Source organism: Vombatus ursinus, unplaced genomic scaffold (assembly GCF_900497805.2).
Source record: "Vombatus ursinus unplaced genomic scaffold, bare-nosed wombat genome assembly UNPS02014932.1, whole genome shotgun sequence".
NCBI lineage: Eukaryota > Metazoa > Chordata > Mammalia > Diprotodontia > Vombatidae > Vombatus > Vombatus ursinus.
The window spans coordinates 11,134,913-11,162,623 of NW_020954710.1; the positions used below are offsets into that span (position 1 = coordinate 11,134,913).

Genomic DNA, 27,711 nt, shown 5'->3' on the forward strand with positions numbered 1-27,711 from the left:
TCTTCTGTTTACAAACATGTCTATCAGAGAAGACCTTCCTTTCCTCCCACCTTTCCTGTCCAGCTCCTCTGCCTTAAGAGAGGGATGGTTGTGTTCTGGGTCAGTGGATTTCCAGACTTACTTTGATGATCCAACAGAACCCATATGTGGGTTAATTTCTTCTGGAAAGAAATAATGGGTTAGTGATAGTAGTAAAGCCTCTTATGAGTCAGGTTTAATGGGCCATTGTTTGTCTCTATTGACATTAGGTTGAAATGGTAGCAAAGGGTATAGTGTAGAGTAGAGAATATTGGTCCCATTGGGAGCAGGGATAAGACATTTGTTTTTCTTTCACCAGCTAGTAAAACTTGGCCATGAGCTAGGTAATAAAGATGGTACCTGTGGGCTTCTACAGCAACTTGCCCACTGATCTGTGATGAATACAATAGCTTAGTCATTTACCACTGCAATTACATTGGGAAACACCAATGCTTCCAGCAGGGAGTGCCTAAGACGTGGGAAGGGATGCATATCCTACACCTTATACACCTTGTGCTATGGAATATAGGTCGGAAGGGAAGAAATAATCGGTGTGGCCCCAGAATGCCAGGCATGACAATGAACTCTCCTGTTTCTGTTGTGCTTTTAGCTGGCTATGGAAAGGGTTGTTTTTTTTTTTTTTTTAATCATCTCCAAAAGAGGAAAAAAAAAGAACTTTATTAAGAAACAACAGTTTGAGACCGGGATTCCTAAGAACACAGATCTCTTCAAACCCTCATGTCTAATTGTAGGCCTTGCAAATCTAAGCAAAAAGGTTTTAAACTGAAAGGGGGTGAGAAGGGACAAGATGCCTGGGTTTATTGTCTAAGCTTGATGCCATAGAGAGGAGTAATAGTGAAGGAATGATAACTGTTGATAGAGACAGAAGTTCATAGGAGGAACACTTAGAAAACCCATGGCCTCCAATATCTACACACAAATATGCAGAGTGTAGACAACAAGAAAGAGAAACTAAGAGTTCTCTAATGGAAAGGAGGCAAATTTGACTTTATAATTATCCCCGAGACTGGCTGGGATGAAATCTGGGACTGGGCAATGGTTCTGCAGAGGTCTACCCTGGACAAAAGAAATTGGCTAGGGAGAAGGAATGAGGGGTCGGAGCACTGCACAGGAAGGTGTGCTCAGAGCCAGAGGAGAGAAGCCTGACGATGCATTTGGTTGCAGGTCAATGGGGAGACAACCAATCATTTTGACATTGGAGTGCACCACGGTCTACCTGAACAGAAAAAAGAAATGTCTGTTGTGTATAGGACAAAATTGTAATCCTGGCAGAAAGCATATTGTAAGTGGTGATGGGCAGCTGCTGAGACTCCAAGCCAAAAGCAGAGTAGCTAAGAACTTCTTTACTTGCTTTAGTAATCATTTCATCCTTCAAAAGGGAGAAGGTAACAGCAAGGAGAAATTTATTCTGGGTCTAATTCTTAATCACAATGAGGAACTCTGGGGATAAGTGGTCACTCCTTGAGTTAATGATAGACTGAGGAAATCCAAGCATAGGTTATACATACCCTAGATTTTGAGAAAGCCAATTTAAGGGGTTTAGAGGAAAGATCAGGTGGATACCGTGTGCCAAAATGCTACTGGAATGGAAGATGCTCCTCAGCACTGCTTATGTGGGTCTCGACCCCATGTGAGGTTTAAGCAATGCTGAAGGGGTTTTGAGTGGAAGAAGTTTAAGAAGTCCTCCTCTAGAGTATCAGATTGTCCAGAATGAAATTCTGCACACCTAGAAGGAAGCAGTTACAATGAGGTGGAAAAATGGGAATTATATGAAGAGACGAATGTGGATGCACCAGAAATTTAAATGACTTAGATTCAGAAGCAAGGGCAGGTGACAGAAGATGAATATCAAAGTGTCACAGTCCTACCAAAAGAATGTCTGGAATGCCCGAGCTGAGAATAAGCTGAGGATGATAAGAGAAGGAAAGCACGACCAAAAGGGTTTTGTTAGCTTTGTTGGGGAGAAAAGGATCAGAGAAAGGATGGGATCTTCATGGGGGGTCGATGAAATAATAATCACTGATGACAGAGGAAAAAGGGAGAGCTTCTCAATTCTCATTTTGCTTCCATTTCCTCTGCATTTGGAAAATATAGAACCAAAATGACTCAGATAAATTTATACCCAAGATAATTAAGGAACTAGTAAGAGAGCACTGAATTTGAGGGGGTTTTGAGTGGAAGAATTTGAATTTGAATTTGAGTCACATAACCCAGATGGAATGATATCCTTGGATACTAGAAGAACTGACAGATGTGACATCTGAGATACTGTCAGTGACATTTGAAAGATGGAAAATGAGAGAGGTGCCACAAGACTGAGGAAGGGTGGATGCTGTCCCAATATTTAAAACAAGGGGGAGGAGGAGGAAGAAATGGAAGAGAACAAAGAGTATAAACTATATTCAATTCCTAGAATTCCATAGAATGGCTCATTAAAGAGATGCCTGGCAAACATCTAGAAAGGAAGCAGTGATTCCAAAGAGCCAGCCTGGCTTCATCAAGGACAGGCAGCGCCAGGCTCAGCTCATTTTCTTGTTGTGGTAGCATTACTAAGCTAAGAACACCATCAACATCATCTCCCTAGGTTTTTTGGCAAAGCTTTTGCTCTAGGATCTCATACTGTTCCTGTGGAGAAGATGGGGAGATATGGACTAGACCATATACAGTTAGATGGATTCAGACCTGATTGGGTGTCTGGATTCAGAGATTCAATATCGGTATGGCAGGAGGTCTCTAGCGGCGTACCCCCAGGATCTGTGCTTTTACCATTTTTATCAATGACTTGGGTAATAGCATAGATGGTACGTTCATCATATCTGCAGAGAATTCAATGCTAGGAGGGATAGCTAACACATTGGAGAATAGTCAGATCCAAAAAGATCCTGAGAGGCTAGTAGTTGGGTCCACAAACTATGGCTGAGGCTAGTTGTTTGTTATGCTCATCAAATCTGCAGATGACACAGCACCGGGAAATAATAGCAAACACACTGAATTATAGCCAATAACCAAAAAAGATTGTAACAGCATTGATCCGAATGCAATAAAATGAAATTTAATAGGGATAAATGTGAAATCTTACACTTGAGCACCAGTAAGCCACAGTTAAGCGGCGGTTCTGAAAGAGCTCTGTGGGCTTTAGTGGTCTGTGAAGTTAGAATGAGCCAGCAGTGGGATGTGTTGACTAAAAAAACCTAAAATGTGAATTTGGGATGCATTAAGGGAGGCCTAGCATCCAGCAATAGGGAGATGATCATCCTACCGGCCTTTGCCCTTGTCAGAAGCTATCCTCACATGGAGTTTGTGTTCAGTTCTGGCTACTACAGTTTAAGAAGGACATTCATGAGCTGGAGAATGTCTAGAAGTGGGAACCCAGTTTGGTGATGGGCAGTGAATCTGGGTCAGGAGGATAGCCGTCTTCAAGTATATGAAGGACTAGCACGTGGAGGAAAAGTGAAACCTGTCCTTTTTGTCCCCAGATGGCAGAACGAGGAGCAATGGGTGGAAGGATGTTTGTTTAGGTTCGAGGTCAGGAGAAACTTCCTAACAATTCCAAAAGTGAGATGGACTGCCTCAGGAGGTGGTGGGTTCTCTTTCTTTAGAGGACCTCAGGCAGAGGCTTGTTGGGCATGTTATAGTGAAGATGCCTTTTGTGTAGGGTTGGATTAGATGACCTTGGAGGGCCTTTCCAACTCAAATTCTGTGATTCTTACTATGAACAATTTATTTAGGCCTATTTATAAGGTCCCTTCTAGCTCTGAGTTTTGTGTTTGTTTTGCTTCAGTTTCCTCTGTTAGACCTCTAGAGAATTTTTCCTCACTGCCCCTGTGGAGGAAGATTGGTTAACACGACTTGGGAGATGATTTCTTATGATTATAAAATACCTGGATACCAGAAATGAGCTCTAGACATCCAGCTCATACTGTAATTGTCCACATATGTATGATTTGGTGTTCACTTGCTCCCCAAGGTAGACCTCCCAGGCCTGACTACACTGTCAGTTTCTCTTCAGCCACCCTTGGTTCCTCTTCCACAGCTGTCTTTCCTCCCACCTGATAGGCCAGTATGTTTCCATTGCTGGGGAACAATCTTTTCTTCTTGAATTCTAGGTCATGTAGTCAATTTAGAAAGCCTTCCACTGGAGATGCTTAGCCAGTGAATAGACCTTGAAAACTTACTTCTGGGGTGCTGTATCTAGCATCTCTTCTGTATCATTCATCAGGATTTCCCTCCCAGTTGGCCAGATTTAATAGTGACATGAAGGTTAGATACCTTCTAATATTCTCATTTACCATGATGAATGAAGGAATGAATAATACATGCATAATATATTGATCCCTGTCCCACCCACTACCTTGTCATAAAAATAGTTCTTAGCCATCAAAAGTTTGGCATGCTTGCTTGGAAAATGTACTATTTGTTATGTTGTTTCCAGCTAGAGACAGCAATCCATGAACAGCACGTTTTTCACAACTTGAAAAATGCTTTTCTTAAACATGGAGCAACAAAATTAGCTAAGTCTTATTTCAGACCCCAGGCAAGTCTGAAACAAGTGAAGCATTTTAGCCAAAACATCAGTATGTGAAATTGTCATTTGAAAGCTCCCTTACTCAGCCAAAATCACAGAATTCCAAACTTTGTGAAGGGACCTTTTGAATACCCCTAAATGGTGATTGCCTCCCAAACAGCCCTGATCTACGGTTGAAGGCCTCCAGTGAGTGGGACTCCCCCTCCCTCTCCAGGCAGCCCCTCCTTCAACTTTGGTACAGCTCTGGTTGTTAGCTGGGTCTCCCTCCCAGCAAGCCCCACCTTAGGCAGGATGCTATCTTCATCCATTGGTCCTCCTAGTGCTGCATCCTTGGGCCAGAGAGAACAAGTCTAACATGTCTTCCTTCTGTAGGGATCACTGTAGAAAGCAGTCCTGCTCTGCACTCCTAAGTCATCATCGTCTTAAGGCTAACCACCTCCAGTTTCTTCAAATGCTCTGTTGTGTGCAGTGAAGACTTAGAAATGTATCTAATTTTGATACCTTTTGTATTTACATCCTGGTCACTTCCCATGTCTCCTCCCCACTGAACTTTGCCTTGTGATGGAGAAAAATAATACATGTAAAAACATTTGATTTGACTGGCAACATCTACAGCATTTTGTGCTAACAGCCCCCTTACATCTCTGCTGCGGCACGGGATGAGATATGGTTCATTGCCTCTTTTCTAGAATCTTTATTGGTGTTTCCATTATTCAGGATTCAGACACTCTTTTAGTGACCCTTTGCTTTACACTGTTGTAGTCATTGTTTGTATTCGTCCCTAGGTTCTGCTTGTTTCTCTGTGCATCAGTTCATACAAATCTTATCACATGTTTCTGAATTCCTTGCATCTCATTTTCACCTGCACACGAATATTCTTACAGTTCAATGACAGCTAATACTTACTGAGTGAAAGAAGACCCCTTCTGCATGAGGCCTCTTCTGATTCCCTCCTCCCAGCTCTTGTGCCCTGCCTCATTAACTGCCTCATAATTTAACTACCTTGGATTTGTTGGGGACTTATTCTCTACAAGTCCTATCCCACGGTGGAATGTAAAGTCTTTCAAGGAGGGAGTCTCCCTTTTCTGCGCATTGTATCCCCAGTGCCTGGCCCCTAGGAGGTATGCCACGAATGCCTGTGGGTTGATTGCCACCCCCCCCCCAAAACTGTCCACATCTGACAATTACGGTCTTTTTTCAGACTCATCACCTCTACTACATCAGTGCCTTAGTTACTCTGGTTAATATTCATCTGTGATTGGTTCAGATTTAGAGGAACAGAAGCAGGTAAATTCCTAATGCAGAGGGAAGAAGCCAGTGCTATTTTGGGAGTCTGTTGCTAAATCAGGTTTTGTAATAATCCCTTGTTTGTTACACAAAGGGTAGCGTGTTTAAAATAAGATGAAGTGCCTCTGATTTTCTTAATATAGTAATCCAAGACCCTCATTCTGTCAGTTAAGATTAAATATAGAAATGGATCAACTAAAATGTCTACCTACTGGGCAGTTGGCTCTGGCTCCATAAATGGTGGTTCCATTAACTCAGCTTTGGGGTAGTCGAGAAACATGACCTAGTCAACCAGCTACTGCCTTTGAAAAAATGACATTCAGCATCTATTTTTAAACCAGTCAACATGCTGTCAACACTTTTTAAAGATCTGTTAAGGCAGTTAAATGTTACATTCAAAAATATCTTTGGTACCAGATGTTTATCTACATGTTAGCAGCCAAGCAAGGCTACGTTTTCCTTCCCATATTTCCTCAAACGACTGAAATATCTGAGGATGGTGAATCCTACAATTTTGTTGTCATCAGTTCAGTTTCAAATCTCAGATTATTTTTCACAAAGTACAGGACCCAAAAGACTGCAATTTGCAAAATTTATTTTCTTGTAGTTGGGATGCTGATTTGTCTCTAAGTGAGTTGAAATTTACAAGATGTTCCTAGAAAAGGCGCCCTTTTAAGAAGAAACACCCAAGTATTTTCAAAACATTTTTAAATGAAAATTGTAGGATGGCCATTTAGACAGTTGTGTTTAAAGAGGCACATAGAGTTTTCACAAGCAATGTTAGGTGGTGGAAGTAGTAGCTGTAGATTTGGAGTAAGGTGTCTTGTGTTAAAATCCTACTTCAACACTTATTTGCTGGTTGTGTGACCATAGATAAGTCACTTACACTTCCTAATCTGGAAGGTTGCGGGTGATAATGCTTTATGTACCTCCTTCATAAAATTGTTGTTAGTGAAGCACTTTGTAAGACACAAACTCCTGTCTTATTATGTTAGCTGTTTTTTTGTTTGTTTTTTGGTCTATTTGCAAACATTGAGGAAATCAAACAAAAAGGAAAGTGTATCATTAAGATATACAATTTAGTATCAGGTAGAATCAGTTCTGAGACAAATGAAAAGCCCAAGACACAGGGTTTCTGGGTAATTAATAATCAATTCATTAATTAGACTAGCTGATAATCAACAAATTGATGGTCAGCAATCTTTCTCGGTAACCAAAGACAAGACAATGGAGATCACCGAATGTTTAAATGCCTTTGTAAAAGGAGATGCCCCTGACAGGTGAAATTCAGCCTTCATAGGTGAACAGTTAATGAGGGATTGGACTTTCAAATGAGGAGGTGAGCTAAAAAGTCTTTAGCGCCTCCTGCTGAGAATGTGGCTTGATCACGAGACTAAGCGCTTCCAGCAATCTGGATGAAGGAATCCATCTCTACCCTCTGCTCTGGTTGGTTTTCTCTATCATAAGTTGGGTTACCCTAAACTCCAATGGAGGGGAGCAATGACATGGGCTTATTTCCTAAGGGTAAGAATTCATCTAGATTCTGTTTATACTTTAAACAGAAATAAGCTCTCCTGGTTGAGTAGGGTCCTGCCCAAGATTGAGGAGTATGTTCCCAGAGGATTTGGACAATCTCAGCTATCATCAGTATCCTTCAGAGATTGACTGACTGACTGGCCTATAGGAGCTAGTCCCTGAATGAGGAAATAGAGAGAAAAAACTTTAACCTTAGTTTAATAATTAGTTATTAATATAATAGAAAAATAATAATTTCTCTCAGTTCCTTTAATAAAAATGTGTGTAATTATCACAATCAGACTAGACCTTGGAAAAATAGTCGAGAAAATGCATATCCCTCTTGTCATTAGAGAGGGGTGTGGTTTGTGGGGTGGGGGAAGGCATACTATGTTTGCACAATGTCAGATGTGGCTGGGGTTGGTTGGTTTTGCAGAATTTCTTTTTGTCTCTTTTAATCTTGAATGGTTGGGTAAGGGGGTGGAGACAATCAGAAACAAATGTGATGTAAAAACAAGGCTGTAGTTAGAGAAAAGGTAGATTTTGAAAAAAATTAACCTTGGCAAATTTTGGTTTCATAAGTAAGCATTTCTGACAGAGTTGGGTAATATTCTAAGTAGCTATGGGAAAGAAAGAAGTTATAGGAAGACTCTCTGGGCTTTCTCAATAGCTAGCTCTATATTTGCAAAGAAAGCTATATCTATCTATCAATCTAAACTTAAATCAGAATAAATTCTGTGTGCTTGAAAATGTATGAATCTACGTAGGCCATTTGACTTCTTTTTCACTGACCCAATCCAAGATAGATCTTGGAACACTAACCCAAGTAGGTAATTGCCTGAACTTGGTGGGATTGCTGCCACACCAGCATTGTGAAGGAGAGATTGTAATAATGTCATACTGCATTTCTAAACCAAGAATATTAATTCTTTTCCTTTTTATATGAGTTTTCTTAGCCTGAGGTCCATGAACTTTTTTTTCTTAATGTTGATCACTGTATTTCAACATTACTGGTTTCCTTTGGTAATCCTGTGTATTTTATTTGTGCATTTAAAGACATAATTCTAAACATAGGATTAGAGAGGGCCATGACACATGAAGGTTCAGAACCCAGGCTTTAGATGGCTGTAGAGCAGACTTCTGCAGATTTCAGTGAGGTCAAGATTCCTCCTTATTTACTTGGCATGCCCCCGACCTGGTATGTAACAGATGTGTGCATTTGGCCCTTTGGTCAAATTGGAGTCAGATGTGAAGGCTCCCTTTAGGGGTGCACCCACCCCACCTTGTACTTTGTCCTCCTGACTTCTTTGGTGTGCACCCCGTTGTTTCTCCCAGGCCTTTCTAGGCTTCCGTTCTCTTTTTCTTTCACGGTTTCTCTCCCCTCCTATAGCAGCAGACTTTTAATGTTGAGACATCCTCCCTCCCTCTGCCCCAAAGAGACATGTACTTCACAAAATGTCCTCAGTGATGTGCATTAGGTTGTTAGGTGGTTTTTCCATCTCTCCTTTTCTATTTCTTTGAACAGGAGCCCTTGGGGTGAAGAGTTGTTTCTTGGCTCCCTGTGTGCTTAAGCACAATGATGACTAGATTGCACCCTTCCTTGATGTATTATGTCATTGGAGTAGTGTCTTATGTGTCTAGTCCAGACACCCCTCATCCATGTTAATGAAAGAAGCAGAAAGGAGGTCTTAGGGATGGTTATTATTTAATTTTAAAATTTTCCATGTATTCTGAACTTAGTAACTCATCAAAAAACAAACTAGCATTCAAATGCACAAGCAAAAATGATGGTCATCTGTGAAACTGTAAACTCATGTTATTTGTAATTTAAAATGTTAGCTTTAACCAGAAAGCAAATTTAAAAGTAGAAAAAAAATAAATGTTTTCTTCTTATATTTATGACTTTTGTTGTTGTTAGATTGTAAGCTCCTTGAGGGCAAGGACTCTCTTTTGCCTCTTTTTGTGTCCCCAGTACTTAGCACACACACAGTACCTAACACATAGTAGGTGTTTAGTAAATGTTTGTTGATTGATGGTTATTTTTTAAGGTAACGTGATTGGTTTGTCCTCATTGCGATTTCTTTGCTTCGTGTCACTTCATAGAATTCTCTCCATATTTCTGTTTTTGTTTTTGTTTTTTTTTGTTTCTTTTAGGCAATTGGAGTTAAGTGACTTGCCCAGAGTCACACAGCTAGTAAGTGTCAAGTGTTTGGTCTGAGGCCGGATTTGAATTCAGGTCCTCCTGACTTCAGGGCTGGCCCTCTATCCACTGTGCCACCTAGCTGCCCCTCTCCATATTTCTTTGTATTCTTTGTATTTATCATTTCTTATGGTGCAGTTATACTCCATTCAGTCCACCAACAGGCATTTTTAAAGTGCCTACTACATGCTGGGCACTGTGCTAGACGCCAGAAATACAGAGACAAAAATGAAACTGGTTCTTTTTGGAAGAACTCAAATTCTATTTCAGAAAACCAAATATACATGCATTAAGTACATCTAAAATGTCCACACATACCTGCAATATCCTCAATTCGCAAGAGGTTTCCAGTTATGCAAATGGAACTCTAATTGGTGTCCTCCCAGAAGTCTGTCCCATCAGGGCTTCCCCTAGACTTGCCTGTTTCCCAACATGTCCAAGGCACCTCCTGACCTGGGGACCAGCCCATCTTTGTTCCCGGCTTCATCTGCCTCTCTAGGTACCTATTGTCCCCCCTTTAGAAAGGAAACTCCTTGAGGGCAGGCTTTCTTGGTATCCCTAGGGCTTAGCATGGTCTTCCAGTAATGGATTCTTCTTTGGAATTTCTCCTTTGTTAAATGTTGCAGCCTGTTCACACCTACCAGTTGCCTTCTGTGTGGAATTAGTTTTTAATTCTTCAAAGCCCATTGTATTCTTTGCCCTGCTGCCACCGGGCAGGAGAATGTTGGCCTTAGAAGGACGGGCCTTTGCTTTGGTGGAACCTTTGAAATCTTCAAAAGAGCTTTGTGTTTCCTGAAGGTAATCAGCCTGCCCTTCTCCTGTTCAAGCTTGGTCCCAACTCACACTGAATCGAAGGGAGAGTTAGGGAACACATACCAAGGAGGGCTTTAACTGACAGATGGCACCTGAACAGAGTTCTGAAGGAAGGTAGGGGTTCTGAGGGGCAGGAGGGAGGAGACAGCCTGAATTAAGTATGCAACCAGGAGATAGAATGTGTGAAGGAGCAGGAAGAAAGCCACTTTGTCCCGACCAAAGAGTACAGGAAGGAGAATAGTATAGCGCAAGGCTAGAGGAGAGGTAGCAGAGGGCCAGGTTGTGAAGGGCAGGCTTTAAATGCCAAACAGAGGAGTGGGTATTTGTACAACTCGAAGATAACAGGTAGGGGCGTGACATGGTCAGACTTGTCCTTAGGAAAATCTACTTTAGGCAACAGGTTAGAGAATGAGTTGGAAACTACTTTGGACAGTTTTGCAGTAGTCTAGGTGAGAGGTGATGAGAGCCTGAGAAAAAGGGTCCAATGTGGGAGATTTTGTGGAGGTAGACCTGGCAAATGATTGGCTAAATGATATCAGAGTGAGGCGTTGATTCTAAGGTTGAGAACTTAGGTGACTGTGGCATCATCAACTGAGACGGGGGTGAGTTTGGGGGAAGTGAATTCTGTCTTGGACATGATGAGTTGAGGAGGCCTATGGAATATCCAGATGGATATGTCCAATAGACAGTTGGTGATGTGGAGCTAGAAGTCAGGAGAGAGATTAAGGCTGGAAGAGTATACATTTGAAGGTTGTCTGCATAGAGATGAAGCTTAAGACCTTGGAAGTTGATGAGGTCACAGTGTATGAAGAGAGGAGAAAGGGGGGCCCTGAACAGAACTTTGGGCCACATCATCCACAGAAACCAATAATATAGATGATCTGTTACATTAAAGGATCCCATTGTGTTCAGCATTTCTCCAATCACCAGAACCCATGAGTTGTCACTTTTCTTGCTATTACAAATAATGCTTCTAGGAATATTATTGGATTTAGACAAAGAAATGTCTAGCAATCTGAATTAGTGGATTTAAATGACTTTCCAGAGGAGGAAATCCTGTAAAGGGATATATTTGATACCTTAGAAAAAGGCGGCTGCTCACTGTCCCAAGGCTGCTCTCCTAGATCTCTGTCCTACCAGGGCCAGGGTCAAAATCTGTTTGTTGTGGTTCTTTTCTGTCACTGGGCACTTTCTGTCCTCCTTACCTTTGTGGTGATTCCGTGGAGTTTAGGGTCTTTGAACAAAATGGGGGTAATGCTTTGGGATTGGTTTGGAAGCTTCTCCCTGTGGGGTACCATTTGGATCAGGAAGGGTTGTCTTCCGGTCAGCCCTCTTCCATTCTTGTGACACATTCTTTGACCAATTTGTAAATTCAGAGAAGTAGCAGAGCCTTCTAGTGAGTCTCTGGGGGGAGAATTAATTCACTTCTTTCTCTGTGGAGTTCCTACCACCTGCCTGTGTATTAATTTAACATAGGTACTATTTTCCCAGAATATTCTTCTCGTGGATTATTAAAGCAGCATTTTGTACCACAGCTGTAATTTGTAGGAGAATTTATAACCACTTTTTAAAAAATTCATTTTCCATTCCCTAAAGCCTGTGGCACATCAGCCTGTCTAGCTCATTTATATAGATGAGGAAACAAAGGCACCGAATGGAGAAATAGAGCATGTATTTTTCTAAAGTAGGCCATAAGTGCTTTAAACCATTTGGGCTAGTTCCTGCTCTCCCTCCACCCCTCCACGTGCACTTGGCCTCTTCTCCCTTCCACATCCACTCCTTAAAAAAGCTGTCTACACTTGCTGCCTCCACTTCCTTAACCCCTTGCAATCTGGCTTGTGACCTCAGCACTCGACTAAAACTGCTCTCTCCAAACTTGTTGTTGCCAAATCTGATAGTCTTTCCTCAGTCTTTGTCCTTTTGAACATTTGACACCCTCTGTCTTCCTGGATACTTCTGGATTCTTGTTGTTGTTGTAATGTGTATGTGACCTTATTCTCTCCTGGGTCTCCTCCTACCTACTGAGTGTTCCTCCTCGATCTCCTTTGCTGGTTCAACATCCATATCGTACTCCCTAACTGGGAGTGTTCCTCCAGGTTCTGAGCTAGGCCTTTTTCTCTTCTCCCTCTGTACCCTTTCTCCGGTATCTCCCCAGCTTCAGTGGATTGAAGTATTATCTCTATACAGGTGACTGCCAGATTAACATATCCAGCTCCATTCTCTCCCCTGAGCTTTCTTCCCACCTCACCAATTGCCAATTAGAAATTCCAGATCAGATATCCCAGGGGCATCTCAGACTCAACATATACAAAATAACTTGCTATCTTTTTTCTAAAATCCTCACCTCTTCCAAATTTCTCTGTTTCTCTAAGGGCCAGTATTAGCCTTCCAATGAGCCTGGTTCATAACCTTGGCCTTAGCCTAGATTCCTCATTCTTCTTCACCTCACATATCCAGTCAGTTGTCAAATCTTGATTTTTCTACCTTCACAACATCTGTGACATCTGACCCCTCTCTCTACTCCACAGCTACCTTGTTAGTTCAAACCCAAGTCCTTGTTTCCTTCATTCCATTGTAAGCTCATTGTAAGTAGTCAAGTCAATCCAGCCAGCATTTATTAAGTTATTTCTCCTCCTTGTCAGGTGCTCTGCTAAGCGAAACCCCATTATGTGCTACTGTACCTGGCCTATAATAGGTGCTCAATAAATGCTGTGTGATCACTCACCCACTGGCAGCTGTGTGTGGATAGGCAGGCTCCTTTGTTGGTTGACGTTTCCTTTGACATCCACCTGCTGTGTCATCATGGTGTAGAGGTGACTGGGTTCTCAAAGGCTGTGCTGGCCAAAGACAAACTCTGGATGTCAAGTTGAAAAGAGTGCCAGGATGGTCATGAGACATGTTGTTTGTGCAGTTTGAGCACCAGCCCAACTAAGGAGAGGCTCATCCCTGGGCCATGTGAATGAGCCATCAGAAGGCCAAACTGATGGGTGCTCTCAGTCATGGTCAAGACTATGACCTACTCTCCTTTCCATCTGGTTCCCTTCTCTATGGTTTTACAGGCTTTGTCCCATCACAGAAGGGATGCCTTCTAATTTCTAGGTGTTGCTCTAAGTAACATTTCATATTTTTGCATCTCTTCCTCTGAGATTTTGGGAAGTAACCCATTGCCTTGTAGAAGAAAAGAGGTATCTCCAAACTTATTGCTGGTAAAGTAGGATCAGAGGATTGAAAGTAGGAAAGAACCTTGAGGATCATATATCCAACCCTTGAGGTTTATAAGGTGAGAAAATTGGGGCCAGGAAGGCCCCCAAAACAGGGAAATGAAGTACCTTACCCACAATTACACAATACAGCCAGAATCTGAACCTGCTCTTTTCACTCCAAATTTTCTCCACTGCGTCAGAAGACATGGTTTGGTTTTGTAAACTCTAAGAATGGGTAGAATGATACAAATGAAGGAAATCTTGTTTGTGATCTGAGAGAGACCCAAAGTGCCTCAGAGACAGAGCACTGGGCTTGGAGCCTGTAATCACTGAGTTCAAATCCAGCCTCAGGTACTTACTAACTCTGTGACCATGGCAAGTCACTTAACCTCTGCTTGCCTCAGTTTCCTCATCTGTAAAATAGGGATAATAACAGTGTCTCCCTACCATGGTCATTGTGAGGATCAAATGAGATGATATTTGTAAAGCACTTAGCACAGTGCCTGGCATGTAGTAGGCACTATATAAATGTTCATTCCCTTCCCTTCCCTTCCCTTCCCTTTCCTATTGAATGCTGACGAGAGGAGGGAAGGGAAGGGAAGAGAAGGGAAGGACAGAGAAGCAAACCTGCGCTTGTTGTTGCCAAAGGATTCTCCAAGCCTTTGTTATTTGAGGCAGAGTAAAGCTTTGCTGTGTCCCCTTTAAGATTTAAAGACTCCGAGTCCTCCTTGTGGTGTTCTCCGGCAGAGCCTGATTCTATGACTAAACCTCCCTGGCGTGGTTAGAGATTTGTGGAGGAGATGTCCATATCCTCTCCAAGGACATCATGTAGTGAGCAATGAGGAATACAGTGCTTGGTTTTAATGTCTTATGGAACTGCAGTTTAATTCATACACTACAAGATGCCAAATTGAAACATTTTCCCTACAGCCTCATCTGGTCCTTTTATATTTTCCTGCTCCAGACCTTGTTGTCAAGTTCATAGGAGGTAATTGGGGTTTTATGAATTGTTTTCAAGATATACACATATATACACATGTACATGCACATATACATATACATATACTCGTTCTCTTTGGCTGTTGTGACTTACTATGGGAATCTTTTCCTCTGTGCAGGTGTTACCATGAAGCTAATGGATGAAGTAGCTGGAATTGTGGCTGCCCGTCATTGCAAGACCAACGTTGTCACGGCTTCGGTGGATGCTATTAACTTTCATGACAAGATCCAGAAAGGTAATGGAACCCTTTAGGCAGGAAAGAAGGGAATGGTGCTGGGCAGCCTTTTCCCTTCAGCACTACCTTCTTTTGATTTGCTTTCCAAGCAATGGGGTGCCATTCTCCCATTTGCCATAACAAGCAAGAGACCAGAGGCTAGAGATTGGGAGTGTCCACTGAATCATGAACCCATCTGTGAGACTGGCTGTTGTTAATTTTACTTTGAACCCCATTGGTTTCTAGCTCACTGGTGGCATCGTCCTTTATTCTGCTGAAGACCCAGGACCAGCATAAACTGATTTGCTTAAGTGTTCTCTGTATTGCCCTGGTAAGATATGTTGTGGTTAGAGAGAGTGCTGGCTTTGAAGTCAGGGAAGCCCTGGGTTCAGATCTTTTCTCTGACGTGATCGGTATGACCTGGGCAATTGTGTTACCCTCTCAGTGCCTCGGGGTACTCTGAGACTTTGAATTATAGACCCTGTCTTCAGTCTGCCTCATTTCATCTGCCTGGGCCTGTGATTTCATCAGTATAGAAAACTGCAGATGAGGAAAGTCCCTCTGCCTGTGCAGTTTGGCACCATCTGGGCAGCTTAGGGTCTTAGGGAGTTGCCTTCAGCACTGATGTGTTAAGTGACTTTCCCAGGGCTTCCTTGCCTGGAGGTCACCTTTCTATCCACTGCACCACAACTGCCTCTGAGAGTTCTGTACACCGATGAAATCACAGGTCTAACGACAACCAAAAAATCCCCTTGCCACAGATACTGCTGCCCACTCCTCACCTTCTTTAGCTGTCGCTGTACTCAGACCATTTCCAGTGACAAACTAATAGGGATATTCATCCACGTAAAGAAAAGATAATCTATAATTTAAGTGATGACTGAATTCAGTCCACATGACCCAAGGCAAGCCACGCTCTTTAGGTGCCCTGGAGATAATACAGGGCCAGTTTCTCTGCCTTTGGTTGTTTTTCCCTGATGAAAATGCAAACTGAGCATTGACAAGTCGACCATCCACGGAGAAATCATGCTTGGATACAGATGCCAGAATCTTGAGTTTGGTCCTCTGCAGTTTATTTCATGTATAATTCACCTCCAGCTTGTCATCCATTATTGCTGAGCTGACGATCTCAGGCGATTTTCTCCTCTTGACATGAGGTGATTTATCCTTGTGCTGCCTACTCTGAGCTCAGGCCCTCCTTCTCTAAAAGGAGCACTTCATTGCCAGAGCAGGACATAAGCATTAGGTGAGTCTGATATTGATTCTGGAGATGGCGAGATTAAAATCTAGATCATCCTGACGTGGTTTCATGTTGGACAAGTCCTTGCTGTGGGAAGTGATAAATGGAAAGAAATGGGAACGTGACTTGTACCGCTTCACTTTCCTGTCAGGGCCCCAGATAAATGGAGTGCTATGCTGTGCATCAGAAAGCATCATCTCCAGTGAGATCAATCTGGGGTCATAACCTGCAGAGCCATTACCGGGACTTCCCAGGTCATGGGTCTGCCCCGGCTGCTCTCTTCTTTTCCGGCCATTTAGATTCAGACAGAAGCATTGACACAGCCCTTCTGCCCACTGATCTGCTGTTCTCTTTGTGCAATAATGGAGTTCCCCTATATAAGACATCATGGATCGCCAAATGTAGATTTGTGTTTCTCCCCCACCCCAAATGCACACGGTGGTTTGTTGTTCATATTGTCTCTTTGAAATCAGGATGGTGGCAGTCTTGGTGTTGCCAGCTTTTCGGCACTTCCTGGTATATAGCAAGTATTTCCAAATGCTTGTCCATTGAGTGATTGCTAGGAATGGTTCTGGAGACATCTGGATGGTGGCTCAAAGTTACTTACTTTTGAAACTTTGAAAGAATCCTACTCCACATAGGGTTGTTCCTTTTGTAGATGTACATTATAGCCCCTTTTGAGTTGCTCACAGGCAAAATCATTCCCCTTTGATGGCCAGACTTCTGAAAAAGAGCTCCCCACCAAGGCCAGGCTGTTTCTTGGATGGCAAATACATTCAGAGTATGTTGCTCTGCTCCATTCTGGAAGGTTCTCCAGCTTGGTGGGCCACAGCTGACCCAGGGTAGCCTTCTTGCCACCAGGAGGCATCAGGAGAGGGTGTTAAAGGCGTTTCAGTGGGTATTTTGGACAGGGGAATTAAGGAGTCATTTGAGGCCTTTGTGTGCTAAATTCCCCTTTTAACCATTGACTCTCCAGATAGTGTCTCAAAATAGCAGTCACGTCATACTGCGTCTTACCTAAGGCAGCTGATTTTTAACTAACTGACACTGAATCAAGTCCTGTGTCTCTTTCACTGGCCTATTTTGAATCATCTTCAAGATATCCTCAAGCTGCTGTGGTCTAGTGGAGAGAGCCCCACCTTGGGAGGCCCAAGAACCTACATGATCTCGGGAGGGTTGCGTCACCACTTTCTGTGCCAGCTTTCTTCCTCCCACAGGGGATGGGAAATGGAGGGGGTGGGGTGGGGGCTAATAATATCTCTCAGACAGAGAGACTCAAATAAGACAATGAAGGTCAAGTGCTGTATGCAGCCCATATCAGTGTTAGTTGGGCCTAAGTCCTCACCACTGCTTAGTTAAAGAACCATTATTGTGGGACTTTTGCCTGAGTAAGTGATCCTTATGGTAGCTGCATTTTGTGTGTATGCTTTTATATCCAGAGTGGAAAGCACACTTAAAACCCCCAAACCATTTTTGGTCTGATTTACTCTTCAGAGGATCTTATTGATGCTTACCCAACTACTCTTTAAGAAGCACCAGTCAAGAAAACCTTCCAGAGACTCAAGTTTCTAACCTTTGTCCTTACTAATGGACACATTTCTTAGCAAAAAGAAAGAATTTCCCTCAAAAGACTCTAAAGTCAGCCTGTTTTTGAAATAAGGAAGCCTGACTGCTTATGAGCCTTAATTAGCCATATCACAGGTGTTCATATTGAAAGGAAAATTTAAAGGTTTTTGATGGTGGGGTGAAATTTACGGAAGGGGAGTTGAGAGGCTATTAGGTGGTGCAGTGGATAGGGCACTGGCCCTGGAGTCAGGAGGACCTGAGTTCAAATCTGGCCTCAGACACTTGACACTTACTCTCTGTGTGACCCTGGGCAACTCACTTAACCCCGATTACCTCGAGGGAAAAAAAGGTAATTGGGAATGGTTAATTTTTGAATGAAAGACCTGAGTTCTAGTCTTATTACAGGGAACGTGCTCCAGTGATTAATTTCACAATCCAGATGAGAGCAGGGATCTCCATGCAGAGGGAATCTATTTTTGACAAACACATTAGCATGATCACTGTGAAACAGAAATTATTCATGCTACTGCTTTAGGTGATCTTCATGTTTTAAAACCCATCATCACCTGCCTAGCATGGCAATCGTTAGTTCCTTCTGTCATCAGGCAGTCACAACGTCATGAAACTTAAATGAAAACTCCATATTTATAATAGACGGACAAAGGGAGGGGGAGGTACCAGAAATCTACGTTTGAAGGGACGTGGCACAGGAGGGGAAAGGTGCAGTAAAGGTGGGAAAAGGACAAAAACCCTCATGAAGAGGATGGCAAAAGCCACGTTCTTTTCCCTTGGGAACTGCTAGAACATGAAGATAGGAGGGTCTGCTTATCCACAAGGGTCCCAGCTGCACAAGCAGTTTCTCAGCCTACCAGAAACTTACTGGCACCCATCTTGACTCCCAAGGACACACAAGGGGTACAGTTTGGGATGTCAGCACATTATGTCACCTGACTGGGCGGGGCGGGGTGGTGGGCTGAGCTTTTGACACATTCAGGGCCTACTGCATACTCTGGGTTCACTGTCTCTGGAAAATGTGGCAACTCAAAAAGACAAATTCAGGGGACCCCTTAACATTCCTGAACACTCCTAATGGATGGATGTGTCTGGGCCTATTGAGTGCAGTTGCCCAGTTAGCCAAAGTAGGCTATCATCCACAGACTGATCAATTACAAGCCCAAAAGTAAATGTGGACAGAGTCCCATTCCTGTCACCAGCCTCGCCTGTCTGTGGAAGAAGCCAAATGCTCCTTTATATGCCTGGTTTCATTTCGGAGCCATTATTGTCCTGTTGCTTTTGAGTCACGCCTTTAGGCCCAAGGATCACCTTGAGGATGAAGCAATATGTTGCTTTTTCCCCAGGTGTTGTCCTGTTGTTTGTTTTGTTTTTCTCCATAGAAAGGAAAGCCTCAAGCATTGTATTAAACTGGGATCGCAATTCCAGAGCCTCGACTATTTCTGTGGAACACTCACTTGGGCCTCTTCTCCAAGGTCACAACTTATTTGGTGTTTCCTGGAGAAATGTCCACATGGGAAGCAGTTGGTTTTCCTTTTGTTTTTCCTGTCTTAACTATTATACTCTTGAAGAGGCTGCCCAAATCCCCTTCTTTGGCAATAGTTAGATGAGTTAACAACATGGCTCATACCAACTTCCAGAATCTGGAGGTCACACCTTGCTGAGAAATGAGTCTGGAAAAAGTGTTAAGTCATCAAGTCAGGGGAGCAGAGGCTCTTCTACTGCAAATTTATTATCTGATCTCTACTGGGCTTTCACTACTGCAAGGCAATCCCTTTACACTTGTCAGTTTGCTCTCCCAAATCCAAACCTTTTCATCTCTCCTAAATTTCCCACTGCTCTCTACCACCTCCCATCTCAGCTATCAACCTCTGTCCCATGTTTCACTGACAAAAAATGAGGCCAGTTGCTGAGAGTTTCTTCTTTTCCCTTCCTCATCTCCTATCACTCAGCTATTTCTCTGAGGTCTCCTCTAGTCCTGTGTCTTTTGAAAAGGAAAGGTGGCCCCCCTCTTGGCAAGACAGACTCTTCTACAGGTGTCCCTGATCCTGTTCTCTCCTGTCTCCCCCAGATTGCTTCTGCTGCCACCTTCACTCTCTGATCTTCAGTCTCTTACTATTTACTGGCCCCTTTTCTGCTGCCTACAAATATGGCCTCCCAAATCCTTAAAAAAAAATTTCACTTGATTTGGCCATCCCTGCTGGCTGTCTTCCAATATTTCCCCTCCCCTTGGCTAAAAGTTTTGAGGAAGCCATCTACACCAGGTCCCTCCACTTTCTTTCCTCTCACTCAATTGTAAATCCCCTGTAATTATTCTCTGTGTGTGTGTGTGTGTGTGTGTGTGTGTGTGTGTGTGTGTGTGTGAGGCAATTGGGGTTAAGTGACTTGCGCACTGTCACACAGCTAGTGTCAAGTGTCTGAGGCCAGATTTGAGCTCAAGGGTGGAGCTCTATCTATTGCACCACCTAGCTGCCCCCTCTCTGTAATTATTCTTTTTATTGTTTTAATCCCCCTGTAGATTCAATTGAAACTGCTTACTCCAGAATTACCAGGGATCTCCTATTGGCCTTCTTGCTTCAAGGCCTTTACCACTTCAAAACATCTTCCACTTAGCTGCCAAAGTGATTTTTCTAAAGCATGGATCTGACCAGGTCCTCTCCCACTCCCCCTCCAAAAACCAAAAACTCCAGTGACTCCATTTACCTCCAAAATAGAAAGTTCTTTGTTAAGTGTTGAAAGCCCTTTGCAGCCTGGCCCTTTCCTGCCTTTTCTGTCTTCTCACATTCTGCTTTGCTTCCTTCCACATTCTCTAGTGATCCAGACACTCCGTCTCCTGATGCCATGTCTTCCATGCCTGGGATGCTCTTCACCCTCACCTCTGCCCTCTGGCTTCCCTATTTCCCTTCCAGACTCAATTTAGATCCCATCTTCTGCAGAAGGTCTTCTCCAGTGCTCCCAGCTTTGAGGCTTTCCCTCCCAAAGCTGCTCTGTTTATGGGGTGGGTGTGTCTCTCCAGAGTTTAGCACAGCCTTAATAACCACTTAATCCGTGCTTGTTGACTGACTAAGTATTGTTGCATTAGGAGCCAATTTTGTAGTTTTTCAGAGAAACTTAAAGGATAACCAGATGTGGGGGACTCCTTCAGTGTTCTTTTTTCTTTTGTAAGGGATTTTCTAGTGCAATTCGGTTAAGCTTTCACAACATCATGAACACATTTTTTCTAGTGCACAAGGAGAAACGTGTGAATTGCACTTGTCTCTTTGGCTTATTTCTCTGGTGATCATTCAGAAGTGCCTTGGAGTCCTGGGGAGCTGGGCGGTGTATTCATATATTATCCTCATCTGCTTGTTGGAGCGAATCTGGAGCATGTTCACATTCCAGCATTTACCTCCCCTCCAGGGAAGTCCCAGAAAATGGTGAAAGAACCTTGGATTCAAAGTCAGAGGGCCAGAGTTCGAATCCTAGCCCCCTTTCTTAATGCCTGGGGAGTGTTGGATCTCTCTGGGTCTTGGTTTCCTTGCCTATAAAATAAGAAGGCTGAACTCTGAGGTCCCTTCCAGTGAAGCTCCTAAAGTTCAGATGTTACTGACTCCTAAGGCCGGGCCTTTGGAAAATGGCAAAATGGTCACATTTGTTTGTTGGGGGCCCTTTTTTCCCTTTGATAGTGTTACCTTCCCTGCCCTTTCCTCTCATGGTCTGTCTCCATTCCTTTCAAACCCTTTCTTACAAAAGGATTTTACAAATTCATTCACATATAACATATAATAAGAAACCAGTCACATATATAATATACAAACATAAAATATAAATTAATTCACATATAATAAAAATTGAAGAAACATTGACTCATCATAAAGCATTGTGCCAGACACTTGGCATACAAAGATAAAAACGACAGAGGCTCTGCCCTCTAGGAACTTATATCCTGCTGCAGGAGAATGTATCCCTTAGAGAAGTGGAATGCAGGGTCAGCTGGTCAGTCAACAAGCATTTCTTTTTTTTTTTTTTAAATTTATTTTGATTTAGCAATAATCACTTCCATATGCTTTTGAGTTTACAATTTTTCTCCCCCTTACTCCCTACCACCCTCCCCAATATGGCGCACAATCTGATATAGGCTATACATTTACATTCATATTAGACATATTTTCACATTAGTGATGTTGTAAGTAGAAATTAAAACCAATAGGAGGAACCATCAGAAAGAGGAAACAAAACTCAACAGAAGAGGAAAAAATAACAATTCGGCTTCCATAGTTCTTTCTTTGGGTGTGGATAGCATTTTCCATCATAAGGCCTCTGGAGATGTCTTAGATCCTTGTATTGCCAGGAAGGGTTAAGTTTATCAACATTAGTCATCACACAACATGGCTGTTATTGTGTACAATGTTCTCTTGGTTCTGCTCACTTCACTCAGCATCAGACCATACAAGTCTTTCCAGGTTTTTCTGAAGTCAGCCTGTTCATCATTTCTTACAGCACAGTAGTATTCCATCACATTCATATACTACAACTTGCTCAGCCATTCCCCAACTGATGGTCATCCTCTCAATTTCCAATTCTTTGCCACCACAAAGAGAGCTGCTATGAATATTTTTGTACATGTAGGTCCTTTTCCCATCTGTGTGATGTCTTTGGGATATAGCCCTAGAAGTGCTATTGCTGGGTCAAAGGGTATGCACATTTTTATAGCCCTTTGGGCATAGTTCCAAATTACTCTCCAAAATAGTTGGATCATTTCACAACTCCACCAACAATGCATTAGTGTTCCAATTTTCCCACATCTTCTCCAACATTTATCATTTTCCTGTTTTGTCATGTTGGCCATTCTGATAGGTGTGATGTGGGACCTCAGAGTTGTTTTGATTTGCATTTCTCTAATCAATTGTGATTTAGAGCATTTTTTCATGTGACTATAGATGGCTTTAATTTCTTCATCTGAGAACTGTCTGTTCATATCCTTTGACCACTTATCAATTGGGGAATGGCTTGTATTCTTATAAATTTGACTTAGTATTTTAGAAATGAGGCCCTTATCAGAGAGACTGGTTGTAAAAATTCTTTCCCGATTTTCTACCTTCCTTCTAATCTTAGTTTCATTGGCTTTGTTTGTGCAAAAACTTTTCAATTTAATGTAATCAAAATTATCTATTTTGCTTTTCATAATGTTCTGTATCTCCTGTTTGGTCATGAATTCTTCTGTTCTCCATAGACCTGAGAGGTAAACTATTCCTTGCTTTCTCAGTTTGCTTATAGTATCAGCCTTTATATCTAAATCATGTACCCGTTTTGACTTTATTTTGGTATATGGTGTGAGATTTTGGTCTATGCCTAGTTTCTGCCGTAGTCTTTTCCAGTTTTCCCAGCAGTTTTTTTCAAAGAGTGGGTTCTTATCCCAGAAGCTGGGGTCTTTGGGTTTATTAAATAATATATTACTATAGTCATTGACTACTGTGTCTTGCATACTTAACCTATTCCACTGATCCACCACTCTATTTCTTAGCCAGTACCAAGCAGTTTTGATGGTTGCTGCTTTATAATACAATTTAAGATCTGGAATGGCTAGGCCACCTTCCCCTGCATTTCTTTTCATTAGTTCTCTTGATATTCTGGAGCTTTTGTTCTTCCAAATGAATCTTGTTATTATTTTTTCTAACTATAAAATAATTTTTTGGTAGTTTGATTGGTATGGCACTGAATAAGTAAATTAGCTTAGGTAGAATTGTCATTTTTATTATATTAGCTCAGCCTACCCATGAGCAACTGATGTTTTTCCAATTATTTAGATCTGATTTTATTTGCGTGAAAAGTGTTTTGTTAATTGTGTTCATAGAGTTCCTGGGTTTGTTTCGGGAGGTAGACTGCTAAATGTTTTATAGTGTCTACATTAAGTTTAAATGGAATTTCTCTTTCTATCTCTTGCTGTTGGGCTTTGTTGGTAATATATAGAAATGCCGATGATTTATGTGGGTTTATTTTATAGCTTGCAACTTTGCTAAAGTTGTTTATTATTTCAAGTAGTTTTTTACTTGATTCTCTGGGATTCTCTAAGTATAACATCATGTCATCTGCAAAGAGTGATAGCTTTGTTTCTTCTTTGCCTATTCTAATGCCTTCAATGTCTTTTTCTTCTCTTATTGCTAAAGCTAATGTTTCCAGTACGATGTTGAATACCAGTGGTGATAATGGACATCCTTGTTTCACCCCCGATCTTACTGGAAATGCTTCTAGCTTGTCCCCATTACATATTATGTTTGCTGAAGGTTTTAGATAGATGCTATTTATTATTTTAAGGAAAACTCCATTTATACCTATGCTTTCTAGTATTTTTAATAGGAATGGGTGTTGTATTTTGTCAAAAGCTTTTTCTGCATCTATTGAGATGATCAGGTGGTTTCTGTTAGTTTTGGTGTTGATATGTTGGATTATGCTGGTAGTTTTCCTTATATTGAACCAGCCCTGCATTCCTGGTATAAATCCTACCTGGTCATAGTGTATTATTTGTGATAAGTTGCTGTAATCTATTTGCTAATATTTTGTGTAAAATTTTTGCATCTATATTCATCAGAGAAATTGGTCTATGATTTTCTTTCTCTGTTTTGACTCTTTCTGGTTTGGGTATCAGCACTATATTTGTATCATAAAAAGGATTTGGTAAGATTCCTTCTTTACCTATTTTACCAAATAGTTTATATAGTATTGGAATTAATTGTTCTTTAAATGTTTGATAGAATTCGCATGTAAATCCATCTGGCCCTGGAGATTTTTTCCTAGGGAGTTCATTAATGACTTGTTCAATTTTTTTTTCTGAGATGGGATTATTTAAGTATTTTACTTCCTCTTCTGTTAATCTGGGCAATTTATATTTTTGTAAATATATATCCATTTCACGAAGATTGTCAAATTTGTTGGCATATAGTTGGGCAAAATAATTCCTAATTGTTGTTTTAATTTCCTCTTCCTTGGTGGTAGTTTCACCCTTTTCATTCTTGATACTAGTAATTTGGTTTTCCTCTTTTTTTTAATTAGATTAACCAAAGGTTTATCTATTTTATTGTTTTTTTTTTTCATAAAACCAGCTCTTAGTTTTATTTATTAGTTCAATAGTTTTCTTAATTTCAATTTTATTAATTTTTCCTTTGGTTTTCAATATTTCTAATTTGGTGTTTAATTGAGGATTTTTAATTTGTTCTTTTTCTAGTTTTTTTTAGTTGTATGCCCAATTCATTGATCTCTTCTTTTTCTATTTTATTTATGTAAGCATTTAGAGATATAAAACTTCCCCTAAGAACTGCATTTGCTGCATCCCATAAGTTTTGGTATGTTGTCTCATTATTGTCATTCTCTTGAATGAAATTATTGATTGTTTCTATGATTTGTTCTTTGACTCAATCATTTTTTAGGATTAGATTATTTAGTTTCCAATTATTTTTTAGTCTATCTTTCTATGGCCCTTTATTTCATATAATTTTTATTGCATCATGATCTGAAAAGTATGCATTTACTATTTCTGCCTTTCTGCATTGGATTGTGAGGTTTTTATGCCCTAGTACATGGTCAGTTTTTGTGTATGTGCCATGTACCGCCGAGAAAAAAGTATATTCCTTTCTATCCCCATTCAGTTTTCTCCACAGGTCTATCATACCTAACTTTTCTAATGTTCTATTCACCTCCTTAACTTCTTTCTTGTTTATTTTGTGGTTAGATTTATCTAATTCAGAGAGGGGGAGGTTGAGGTCCCCCACTAGTATAGTTTTGCTGTCTGTTTCTTCCTGTAACTCCCTGAACTTCTCCTCTAAGAATTTGGATGCTATACCATTTGGTGTGTATATGTTGAGTAATGATATTACTTCATTGTCTATGGTGCCTTTTAGCAGGATGTAGTTTCCTTCCTTGTCTCTTTTGATAAGATCTATTTTTGCTTTTGCTTTGTCTGAGATCAGGATTGCGACCCCTGCTTTTTTTACTTCAGCTGAAGCATAATATATTTTGCTCCAGCCTTTTACCTTTACCCTGTATGTGTCACTTTTTTTCAAATGTGTTTCCTGTAAACAACATATTGTCGGATTATGGTTTTTAATCCAATCTGCTATACGCTTCCGTTTTATGGGAGAATTCATCCCATTCACATTTACACTTATGATTACTATCTGTGTCTTTTTCTCCATCCCTTTTTCCCCCCTGTTTATGCTTTTCTTTCTCCTTTCTCCTTTCCCCCCCTCACTAGTGTTTTGCTTTTGACCACCGCCTCCTTCAGTCCCACCTCCCCCTTCGGTCCCACCTCCCTTCTATTATCCCTTTCCCTTTTCTTCCCCTTTACCCTTACTGCTTCTTCCCTCTCTTCTATCCCCACTCCCTTTTCTTTCCCCTTTCCCCTCCTACTACCTATAGTGCAAGTTAGATTTCTATACCTAACTGATTATGTTATTCCCTTCTTGAGCCAAATATGATGAGAGTAAGGTTCAAACAATGCTCGTCCCCCTCCCTTCTTTACCTCTGCTCTAATAGGTTTTTGTGTCTTTTCCTGTAATGTAATTTACCCTTGTCTGCCTCCTCCTTTCTCAGTACATTTTCTTAGCTCAGGCTAATCTACTTACTTGGATCCATTTAACCCACTTGATTAAATTTTTTTTTTTTATCATTACATCAAAGTCAACTTATATCCACCCCCTTTATGTATACTCCTTTAACATGGTATGATAACAATACAGTTCTCAAGAGTTGCAAGTGTCATCTTACCTTGTAGGGATGTAAACATTTTGCCCTTATTAACAACATATTGTATCTTTCTGTCCCATTTACCTTTTTATGTCTCTCTTGAATCTTGTACTTGAAGATCAAATTTTTTGTTGAGCTCTGGTCTTTTTATCAGGAACGTTTGGAAATCCCCTATTTCTTTGAATATCCATCTCCTTCCCTGAAAAATCACGCTCATTTTCGCTGGGTAGTTAATCCTTGGCTGCATTCCAAGCTCCTTTGCCTTATAGAATATCATGTTCCATGCCCTACAGTCTTTTAATGTAGAGGCTGCAAGGTCCTGTGTAATCCTGACTGTGGTTCCATGATATTTAAATTGTTTCTTTCTGGCTGCTTGCAGTAATTTCTCTTTAATCTGGTAATTTTGGAATTTAGCTATTACATTCCTTGGCATTTTCAATTTGGGATCTCTTTCAGGTGGGGAGTGGTGGATTCTTTCTATAGTTATTTTACCTTTAGTTTCTAGGACTTCAGGGCAGTTTTCCTTTATGATTTCCTGAAGGATATTGTCCAGGCTCTTTTTTTCATCATGACTTTCAGGTAAGCCTATAATTTTTAAATTGTCTCTCCTGGATCAATTTTCCAGGTCAGCTGTTTTACCCATGAGGTATTTTATGTTTTCATTTATTTTTTCATTTTTTGTTTCTGTTTGACTGATTCTTGCTCTCTCATAGAGTCATTAGTTTCCATTTGTTCAATTCTAATTTTTAACATTGTTTTTTTTCTGTTAGATTTTGTACTTTCTTCTCCAATTGGTCAATTGTATTTTTAAGGGATTTATTTTCTTCATTGTACTTTTTTTCCAGTTGGCCAATTGTGTGTTTTAGGGACTTGTTTTCTTCAGTGTACTTTTTTTCTGTTTGGCCAATTGTACTTTTAAAGGGCTCCTCTACCTCTCTCATTTGACTTTTAAAATCCTTCTTGAGTTCTTCTAAGAAGGCTTTTTGGGCTTCAGACCAGTTCATATTCCCTTTTGATGTTGCAGATGTGGGTTTGATGACAGTGTTGTCCTCTTCAGAATTTCTGTCTTGATCTTCACTCTTCTCATAATATGAATCTGTTGTATGTTTCTTTTTACTCATGGTGTTTCTTTGTTCCCTGGCCTTTAAAGAGATTAAGCTCTCCTGCTGGGGAGCAGAGGGCACTGACCCAAGCTTCTTGTGTTGGGAGCCTAGGTCTTGGTCAGTGGCTTTGTGTGCTGGGGCCTCTTATGTTGGCAGTTGGAGGCTGTAGGGGTCTGGCAGCTTATCTGGTGTTGAGCTGGAATCAGCAAGGCTGGGACTTCCAGGTAAATCTAGGTTGCCTGCTTTTCCTTTCCTTTAGCTCTGTTTAGCTCCTTT

General features: G+C 41.2%; 1 protein-coding gene across 3 annotated transcripts in view; it reads left to right on the plus strand.

Moving 5' to 3' along the window:
* Positions 1 to 27,711, plus strand: part of ACOT7 (acyl-CoA thioesterase 7) — a 171,616-nt gene that overhangs the window by 81,932 nt on the left and 61,973 nt on the right. For all 3 annotated transcript variants that reach the window (XM_027843951.1, XM_027843949.1, XM_027843950.1), the window contains exon 7: positions 14,701 to 14,817. In XM_027843951.1, coding sequence (XP_027699752.1) covers positions 14,701 to 14,817 — 117 coding nt within the window. The remainder of the gene's footprint in view (positions 1 to 14,700; positions 14,818 to 27,711) is intronic.